The 10,716-nt window shown below is 47.3% G+C and overlaps 1 protein-coding gene across 1 annotated transcript; it reads left to right on the forward strand.

Annotated features, from left to right (window-relative positions):
- The first annotated feature begins 7,598 nt into the window (after nt 1–7,598).
- GPR27 (G protein-coupled receptor 27) lies at nt 7,599–10,245 on the forward strand. The gene has a single exon (XM_008963954.4). It carries the CDS (start codon nt 7,794–7,796, stop codon nt 8,919–8,921), a length of 1,128 nt encoding a protein of 375 aa, XP_008962202.2. The 5' UTR covers nt 7,599–7,793; the 3' UTR covers nt 8,922–10,245.
- The last annotated feature ends 471 nt before the right edge of the window (nt 10,246–10,716 follow it).

Raw genomic sequence — 10,716 nt, forward strand, 5'->3', positions numbered from 1 at the left:
GATAGCTTTTCTAGTGGCTGTGCTGTAATATAAAGCTATTGGTTAAATAAAACTCTCTTAATCTCTCTTCCCAGGTTTACCTAAACATCAAAGCCCCAAAGCACGTAAATGCTAAGGCCCACCAAAGGGGGCAATCCTTGTGCACATGATCATATGGCAAGGCATGACTTATTTCTGTGGCCAGCCTCAGGTAAGAGTACAAGAAATCACACCTTAAGAATCTGCACTCACTCAGAAAGCCATAACTAGGAGTTCATGTTATTGGCCAGGCTCCTATCCACCTTTTAATAAAGACACCTCCAAAGGCCACAGAGGTGACCTCACTTTCATATGAATTTTTTTGATAATTCTGTTTTCTTACGATATCCCCAGAGTTGTGGAACTATCACTATTACCTAATTTTAGAACATTTTCATCACCCCCCAAAAAGCTCTGGACCCATTAGTGGTCACTCTCCAATCCTTTCCCCCAGCTCCCAGCAACTAGTAACCAACTTTCTATCACTATGGATTTACCTGTTCTGGGCATTCATATAAGTGGATTTGTACAATATGTGGTCTTTTGTGTTTGACTTCTTTCATTGAGCACAGTATTTTCAAGGTTCATCCACGCTGGAGCATCACATACCAGTACTTGTTATTATGAGTGAATAGTATTCCACTGTAGGGATATATGACATTTTATTTATCCATCCATTCATTCATTGACCTTTGTGTTGCTTTATCCTTTTGGTTATTAGGAATGACGATGTTATGAACATTTACATGTGGGCTTTCATGTGGACATGTTTTCATTTCTCTTGGGTAAATGCCTAGGCGTGAAATGGCTAGGTCATAAGGTAACTCTATGTTTAACTTTTTGAGGAGTTGCCAAATGATTTTCCAAACCAGCTGTATCATTTTCCACCCCCACCAGCATCATCTGAGGGTTCCAGTTCCTCCATATCATCACCAACACCTGTTATCATCTACATTTTTGATAATAGCCACTATAGTAGATATGAAGTGGTATCTCAGATGGTTTGAATTGCATTGTCCTATTGACTAATGATGCAAAGTATCTTTCCATGTGCTTATTGGCCATTTACATTTCTTTTTAGAGAAATGCCTATTTAAAGCCTTTGTCCATTTTTAAAATTGGGTTGTCTTTTTTGAGTTATGAGTTCTTTATATATTCTGGATACAAGTCCCCCATCAGACACATTATCTGAAGACATTTTCTCCCATTCTGTAGGTGGGCCTTTCATTTTCTTGATGGTGTCTATTGAAGCACAAACTCTAAAAATTTTAATGAAATCCAATTTATGTATTTTTTTCTTTTGTCACCTATCCTTTTGGGAACATATCCAAGAAACCACTTCCTAATCTAAAGTCATGAGAATTTACTCCTATATTTTCTTCTAAGAGTTGTTATAGTTTTAGCCCTGAGTTTTAGGTCTATCATCAATTTTGATTTTTTTAAAATATATGGGGTGGGGTTGGGGCGCAACTTCATTCTCTTGCATGTGGAGAAAGAAAACCAACTGTTAAAGAGTTTTCACTAAACATATTTTGCTTAAATGAAGTGTAACAATATGCTATACATATACACATAAAGATATTCAGTTATTCATTCAACAAATACAGACAGCAAGCACAATATTTTGAGATATGCAGTGATAATTTTTCTTCCTCTATTTTTCCCTTTCCTTCCCAACATTCAAGTGGATAGCAGGCTCTGGGCTTCCTTGACTAGGCGAGGTTTATGGCAAGGTGGCTTCCCGGCTTTTATTTTTTCCAAACACCTGAATTTGGGGAACACAGCTTCCCAGGGAAATTGATTCCAGTTGACTCTTGAACAACATGGGTTTGAACTGCATGGGTTGGTTTATATGTGATTTTTTTTTCAATCAAAACAAGATGGTAAATACAGTATTTGAGAGATGTGAAACCTGCATATATGAAGAGCTGACTTCTCATATATATGGGTTCTGCAGGGCTGGCTATGGGACTTCAGTATGCATGGATTCGGGTGCACGCGGAGGCCCTGGAACGAATTCCCTGTTTATACTGAGGGATGACTATAATTACATTGTCCAGAAGAACAAGGAAGAACTGGGTTTTCACCCTCTTCCAGAGTATATAGGGAGTCCCTGGAGATGAAGGTAGGAGGAGGAGAAGAGAAGAAAAGGGTACTGAGAGAGAAGGGAGCTGCACCCAGTTTCTCAGACATACTGCTGAGAAGAATGCCTGTGGATGCATCTAATATCAAATGCATCCTCAGCCCAGATTCTCACACCACAAGTCTGGCACAAGGCAGCCAAGAGTCACCAAACCACGATGGCTTGGAAGAACAGGAACAATATGCCAACAACTGATGAAACATGACAAGGGACACCCCACACACATGCGCACACTATCCTGAATGACCATATACTAGGCAATTTAGGCACTTGCCTGAAATTACAGTATATTCCGAGAAAGCAAGGACCCATGATGAAACCCAAGATGCACTAAGGCTACCTTTTTTTTCCCCACCAGCAAGATAAAATGGCAACACAGAGTCAGAAATTAGGTTTCTAGGAAGCAGCTGCACTTCTTGCACTCTTGATTATATAGACTGACACTCATACTTGCCACATACATATTGAGAACCTACTGTGTACAGGGCATCCTGCTAGGTTAAGCTGAGGTGGGAAATATAAAAGTCAATTAAATCATGGTTAGCCAAGACATTTATATAGTCAGGTAAGAGCAAATATGCATAAGTGTAGTTAACCATTTATTGCACACAACTTGTGTGCACACCTTGTGCTACACTCTTTGTAAATGAATCTCATTTAATTGAATCTTCCCACAATGGGCTTTTGATATTCAGACGTTCAGAGCAGGCAAGAGACTTGCCCAATGAGCCAAAGTCTGGGCTCTTTACAGTTAGGTACAATCTGGTTCATGTACAACTACCAATAATGCACAGCTAGTCAGTGGTGGAACCTGGACATGAACCAGAGTGGTCGTCACCACAAGGCCCACTTTCATTGTCAAAGTTATGACTTTGTCCCATGGGGAGGTCAACTTGAGTGCCGCCCTTCGATAATCCAACATCCACTGGGCCTAGACTTTGGCTCACTTTTTCTAAGAGTTGGGATGGAGTTAAGTCAAACCAACCTTCTCTAACTTGGTGTTTAATGTACCTATTGGCAGGTGACTGGCCAGAAGCCTGAGGTTAAACAGGATACACTGGCCAGACTGGACCTCATGATTAGGGAACCCATGACCTTGACTGTATCTGCCAAAGGGTGCCAACCAGTTCCTCTGAACAGTCAGGATTTCTAGTACCATTCACACCATCTATACGTACATCAAAGAAGTGACATAAATGATTTGGGGAGTGGGGGTGGGAAATACTTTTGTTTCTATGTCCAAAAGGAATAATTTGATTATACAAGAATAATGGAAATTTTCTTATAGGAAAAAAATGTCATAGAGCTGTTTTGCTTTGAGATGAAGGCATGCAATTTGGTGCCTAAGAAAGCATTTAAAATTCTTGCCTGCAGCTTCCTAGAAACAGTAAAAGGAAAATATGTTGATCCTGGCCAATGAAATGTGAACAGTTTTTCCTTAAGCATTAATCTACTGAACAAATGTTGATAATGAAAGAAGTAGGCATATAAATGCTGTGAGAGAACCATGATTTATATATTTTCTACTGCTGCTTCTGCTATTTGAGCCTGGGAAAATGACTAAAGCAAATCTCAAGAGCAGCATTTTGCACCGTAGATAGAAACAGAAAACAGAAAATTTTAAGTTATAAGGAACTAATAATGTCTCTTCTTTTGTGTCCTTTTCTGAAAAATAAATCTCTCCCCATTTGGGAGACATAATCACTTAACTTCCATTTCCTTATACCTAAACTCAACTTCAGAGCCCAGGACCCTCAGAAATCATTTGGTCCAACGTCCCATTTCATAAATGGACACATTTGAGATTCCAAGAGGTTAAGTGACTTGTCGAACACCATGTCCTCATTAGAACAAAAAATATGAAGATTTAAAGTGGAAGGTAGTGACCTAGGAGTGGGAGGACCTGGGTTCTCCCTCCCACTCAGCTATTCATGAGCTTCTCTGTTTGTAAAATTCAAGTGTTAGGATTAGATGGTTTTGAAAAATCCTTCCCTCTCGAAAGGGGTTATAATTCTGTGCACGGGAGCATCAGTAGTTTGTGTATGTTAGTTTACCGCTTTTATAAACTCAAAAGCTTTCTTCGCAGTTATAACAAAGAGGCAGTGTTTGTGGAGATCATGAGGATGGACTCTAAACACAGAGTTCCTCAGCTGGGTGTGGTGGCTCACGCCTGTAATCCCAGCACTTTGGGAGGCTGAGGTGGGAGGATCACTTGAGCCCAGGAGTTCTAGACCAGCCTGGGAAACATAGGGAGACCCCATCTCTACAAATAATTGTTTGTTTTTTTTTTGAGACGGAGTCTCGCTCTGTTGCCCAGGCTGAAGTGCAGTGACACGATTTCGGCTCACTGCAAGCTCCGCCTCCTGGGTTCATGCCATTCTCCTGCCTCAGCCTCCTGAGTAGTTGGGACTACAGGCGCCTGCCACCATGCCCAGCTAATTTTTTGCATTTTAATAGAGACGGGGTTTCACTGTGTTAGCCAGGATAGTCTCGATCTCCTGACCTCATGATCCACCCGCCTCGGCCTCCCAAAGTGCTGGGATTACAGGTGTGAGCCACCGCGTCTGGCCTCTACAAATAGTTTTTTAAAAATTAGCGGGGCGTGGTGGTATAAGCCTGTGGTCCCAGCTACTCAGGAGGCTGAGGTAGGAGGACTGCCTGAGCCTGGGAGGTTGAGGCTGCAGTGAGCCATGATGATGCCACTGACTCCAGCCTAGGTGACAGAGTGAGACCCTGTTTCAAAATAAATAGTCAGACTTCCAGCTCTTACACTTACTTGAAAGTAAGTGTAAAGTAAGTGTAAGTGGTGAAAGCGTGAACAAATTAACCCCTCTGCCTCCTCTGCAAAATGAAGACAGTAACAGCACATACTACATCTGGCCATTACAATGATTACATTAAATAACACATGTCGAGAATTTAGCACAATGCTTGGCATACAGCAAGTGCTCAGTAAAAGGTGGCTGCCACTAGTATTACCATAAAGCAACCAGAGTTGGTGAATTTGTGTGGGTTATTAAGAAGGCATTCCCTCCTCTGGGCAGAGGCTGGCTGCCATTAGTATTACCATAAAGCAACCAGAGTTGGTGAATTTGTGTGGGTTATTAAGAAGGCATTCCCTCCTCTGGGCAGAGGCAGCCCAAGAGCTAAGGGCCACAGCAAGGCAGGATCGAATTCTCTACAGCCATGGGTCTAACTTTAAACAAAGAAATAAGAAACCATTTCCTACCCTCCCTTGCTCAAGTGCTCACTCTCAATTGACAGCCAATGATATGTTTAAGTGTTTGTTTATAATGTAGGGCTTCTAGAAAGCTCTTCCTACTTAGATGGCTGGAATATTGCTGCTCTTTTCCCTTTTCTTCTTTCTGCCTGGAATGAAGAAATGATGGTGGGGGTGTCGGCAGCCTACTGTGATCATGAGGGAAGGGCTAAAAGATTTTCAGAGATTCAGTCCTTGAGCCAATAAATCAATGTCAGCAACTACTGACCTCCAAACTTCTTCTTTCACGAGGAAAATAAACTCATGTACACGTTTTTTGCTACTAGTATCAAACTGCAATTCCTAACCCATACACCCTCCAAAATCTATTTTCTATCAACATACATTTACAGATGTGCCTGGTCAGCCACTTGCTGCTGGCCACTTAGGAGTCCCAAGTCAGGTGCTCAATAGTTGATTTTCTTGAAAAATCACTTGGATTTTTAAAAAAATATCCAAACTGTCCCCAAGGGCCTTACTATTCAAAGTAAGGTCAGCAGACCAACAGCATTAGTCTCACCCAGGAGCTTGTTAGAAATGCAGAACCTCTGGCCCCATTCCAGAACTACTAAATCAGAATCTTCATTTTAACAGGGTCCCCAGTGATTTCTGCACATAGTGAAGTTTGAGGCTCTGGACTAGGTTTACCGGCTCTGCTCTGTCATCCCTCCTCAACACTGCTGCCAGAATAATGTTCCTGGAGCACACCTAGTCATGTCGCTCCCCTTCTCAAAAGATTTCAAGGGCTCCTGACTGCCTGCAGACTAAAGTTTCGACTTCTTAGCCTGATCATTAAGGCCCTCTATGATCTTGCACTATCCTGAAAATGCCCATCAAGGTGCCTGCCTTGCATGTAATCAGTAGGCAACAAGTAATTTTCTGCACAGAAGAAAAAAAATATGAGTGTGGGTGAGAAACAATGCGTTGCTTAATTCTGGCTTTACCATGCTAAGCACTGGGGATGCAGTGGTACTGAAAACCAGGCATGATCCCTTGCCTTCAAAGAGCTTAGAGACTAGTTAGAAGAGCATGATTTTTAAACAGAAATGAAAGTATATAATGACAAATTATAAGTGCTAAGAAGGAAATGACTAGAGGGCAGGGATACAGAGTAAGACAGACGGGTTAGAAGGAGGCCCTACGGAGAGGGAGCCTGTTGTGGGGCTAGTCCAGGCAGAGGTACCAGCACATGCAAGGTCCTGCGAGACAAATGCGGTGTGTCTGAGAATCACAACAGGGGCTGCCCTTTCAGGCTTACCCAGAAAATAGATATCCTGGGAGGAAGGTGGCATAGGGTTCACCTTCCAAGTCACTTAAAGATGAAATGCTGCATTTCTTTTCCCTGATATAGGTCCTTCACCGGGATCACGGATGAGTTAGCGAGCAGGGGATGCTGCAGAGTCGCTGTGAGTCCAGCACTGGAAATCAGACCAAGCGAAATTTGAATCCCATCTCCGCTACTTCCCGGCTCTCAACTCCCTTGACCTCCAAGCCTCTGCTTCCTGAGGTATAAAGTGAGATTAAGGATGGCAACAACTTCGTGATTACTGTTGAGGGAGATAATGCTTGCCAAGCTCCCCAGCACACTGCCACCCACATCAGTGCGCACCTGAGTATCGGCGGTTTTAGGATTACGATGACTATTACTATCGTAAATTACTCCCGGCTTTCGGGCAGAAGGCTCATTCCAGATATTCCTGTCCCCTCTGAGGCCTCCCGACCCTGCCAGCCCAGGCAACCTCCCCCGCGCACGGCCACCGTGACCCCAGCGCGGGCGCCGCCGCCGGACCCCCGTTACCTGGGGCCAAACGCGACTTGTCGCCACCTTGCGTCCTGGGCCCTGCCTCCCTCCCGGCCGCCTCCCGACCCCGCGGCTGCTGCGGAGGCGCCCCCAGCCCAGCCGGGCCCAGGCGGTGCGGGATGCCTCGGCGGGGCTGGCGGCGGCGGCCGCGCTGCGCGCTCCGGCGGAGGGGAGGGGGCTCCGCGGCGGCGGCGGCGGCGGCAGCGGCGGCGGCGGGCCCGGCGGGGGGCAGAGCCAAGAGGCGCGGCGGCAGCAGCGGAGGAGTAGGAGGAGACGGAGGAGGATGCGGGGGGCTGCGGACGGTGGCGAGGCCCTGTCCGCAGTGAAGCCCGCGGCGCCTAGGGCGCAGGGAGTGGCCGCCTCCTCCTGCGCGCACCATTCCTGAGATGGCGGCGGCGGCACAGCGGCGGCTCGGGGAGCCCAGGAGGGGCCGGCCGGGAGCGGGCTGAGCCCCGCAGGACGGGGAGCTCGCCCAGGGCCGGCGGCGCGGCGGAGCTCGGGCCGGGCGGCCTGCGGGAGCGGCGAGGCAGGGGACGGCCCCGGGGCGGAGCGCACGGCCTGGTGAGGCCGCGATGGCGAACGCGAGCGAGCCGGGTGGCAGCGGCGGCGGCGAGGCGGCCGCCCTGGGCCTCAAGCTGGCCACGCTCAGCCTGCTGCTGTGCGTGAGCCTAGCGGGCAACGTGCTGTTCGCGCTGCTGATCGTGCGGGAGCGCAGCCTGCACCGCGCCCCGTACTACCTGCTGCTCGACCTGTGCCTGGCCGACGGGCTGCGCGCGCTCGCCTGCCTCCCGGCCGTCATGCTGGCGGCGCGGCGTGCGGCGGCCGCGGCGGGGGCGCCGCCGGGCGCGCTGGGCTGCAAGCTGCTCGCCTTCTTGGCCGCGCTCTTCTGCTTCCACGCCGCCTTCCTGCTGCTGGGCGTGGGCGTCACCCGCTACCTGGCCATCGCGCACCACCGCTTCTATGCAGAGCGCCTGGCCGGCTGGCCGTGCGCCGCCATGCTGGTGTGCGCCGCCTGGGCGCTGGCGCTGGCCGCGGCCTTCCCGCCAGTGCTGGACGGCGGTGGCGACGACGAGGACGCGCCGTGCGCCCTGGAGCAGCGGCCCGACGGCGCCCCCGGCGCGCTGGGCTTCCTGCTGCTGCTGGCCGTGGTGGTGGGCGCCACGCACCTCGTCTACCTCCGCCTGCTCTTCTTCATCCACGACCGCCGCAAGATGCGGCCCGCGCGCCTGGTGCCCGCCGTCAGCCACGACTGGACCTTCCACGGCCCGGGCGCCACCGGCCAGGCGGCCGCCAACTGGACGGCGGGCTTCGGCCGCGGGCCCACGCCGCCCGCGCTTGTGGGCATCCGGCCCGCAGGGCCGGGCCGCGGCGCGCGCCGCCTCCTCGTGCTGGAAGAATTCAAGACGGAGAAGAGGCTGTGCAAGATGTTCTACGCCGTCACGCTGCTCTTCCTGCTCCTCTGGGGGCCCTACGTCGTGGCCAGCTACCTGCGGGTCCTGGTGCGGCCCGGCGCCGTCCCCCAGGCCTACCTGACGGCCTCCGTGTGGCTGACCTTCGCGCAGGCCGGCATCAACCCCGTCGTGTGCTTCCTCTTCAACAGGGAGCTGAGGGACTGCTTCAGGGCCCAGTTCCCCTGCTGCCAGAGCCCCCGGACCACCCAGGCGACCCATCCCTGCGACCTGAAAGGCATTGGTTTATGAGGGAGGCCCCGCCACATAGACCCCCAACCCAGCCTTTCCCTTTGGCTTGGACGGTGACGTTGTATCTTTTCCTTCTGGCCCCTGTTTAATTTTCTAAGCTGCCTTCAAAATGACTCGAAGTGGACAGACACTTGGATTGTACTGACTCCTTTGGGGGTGGGGTGGGTGAGGAGTAGGATGCTCAGCCCACTCCAGCTCCGCACATTCGTCCTCCTAACTCGACTTTCTTCCTGACAATAGGCCCTGCAGTCTTTTTGTACCGGTACTGACGTCTTTTATTCCATGTGTGGTTCCTTTTTTTCTTTTTCTATAAAGGCTGTACTAATTTTCTTCATGCAACGTTTCCTAAAGACCATGGCCAGTTTTCTACAGAAGCTATTTTTGACAACCTCAAGTGGCATTACATTTTGCAGTGAAGTAGAGGAACCTAGGGGGACTTCTTCACAAGTTAGATTTCTTGAGGATCTTCTGTTGGAAGCAGGAGACAGTGGGGGGGGGGGCGGGGGGAAGTTGTCTGAAATGCCCTCTGAATTGCCGGCTGCAGGGTCCTTGGGCTGCGCTGGTTCTTTGAAAGTCTCAGTGTTGATATTGAACTTAAAGAGCAGAGATGGAGATCAGTAGCAAGGCAGTCATTTTTTTAAAGCAGTAAGTAACAAGTAAGATTTGGTTCCCGGTTTACTTTCTGCTGCTAAAAACCACGTCAGTGACAACTGCTCTCTGTATTATAGCAATCTTGAATGGAAACATTTCTGTCAAGTTGTAAGTTTTAAAAGAGTAAAGTGTTTTGGTTAGTAATGATGTGGAGAAAAATACAGTATTGCATGTGTTCGTGTGTACAGATTGTGGTTCGAGGATTGGGAGGGCTCTGAGAAGCAGAGTACTACATCAAAATTGTTTTAAGTATTTTTTGCCAATAAAAAATTAATTTTATGGAAATGGCTTGTGCTTTGAGAAGCCCAGTTTTATTCTGTCTTATGAAACTAATTTCCACTTTGAAAATTGTTCTTCTGTTGTTCATGGTATAAATGAATGGAATATAATGATATCCTCCTTCTAGGAAACAAAGCATTTCCTTAAAATGTTTGCTAGGTTAAGCTGTGCTGTTCTACTGATGGTTGTTTTAAATTAATAATGAGAACTATAATTTAAATAATATTTCTTTGTTAGACATTATAATGTTAAACTGAAAGACTAAATTCTGCAAGTACTATATAATATTTTTGGCTTATAATGCTACATTTTTATTAATGTACCTTCCGTTTTGAGGATTTATATCTGTATTTCTCTTTGCATTATACAAATATACCAGTATTTTCATTCTGGAGTGGTTGTTTTGTTGTGGTGGTGGTGTTGTTTGAGGCTGTAATAATACATGCGTCGAAGTATGTTACATGCCTCTAAGTATGTTATGTAAGGATAACATGCTCTATGATCCTTTTAGCACGTGTTCTTTAGTTACAGGTTTCATAGTTTGACCATCAGCATATCCAAGACATGTGGAGGCTTAATTTAAAATGCAAGATAAAATCTGCTAATCTTTTCTTTAAAGGGAAGAAGCAGTAGCCATATATATGGCTTTAAAACTGCTTTTTATTTGGATGACAACATTTCAATGACTATTCGTTAAATGACATAAAAAAGCTTTTAAATAAACATAACAAACTCAAGTACAAGCGATCATTTTGATAAAAGTACTAGGTAAAAGTGGGGGTGGTAGATTATATTGAAATTTAGCTGAGTATAATATAAACTATTAAATGTTCAGTCCAATGGGAATAAGTTATAAAAAGAGTGT

The sequence above is a fragment of the Pan paniscus genome, chromosome 2 (genome assembly GCF_029289425.2).
Source record: "Pan paniscus chromosome 2, NHGRI_mPanPan1-v2.0_pri, whole genome shotgun sequence".
NCBI classification, from domain to species: Eukaryota; Metazoa; Chordata; class Mammalia; order Primates; family Hominidae; genus Pan; species Pan paniscus.

Excerpts from the sequence above, each read along its gene's own strand:
- GPR27 (XM_008963954.4), top strand. The coding sequence starts at position 7,794 with ATGGCGAACGCGAGCGAGCCGGGTGGCAGCGGCGGCGGCGAGGCGGCC.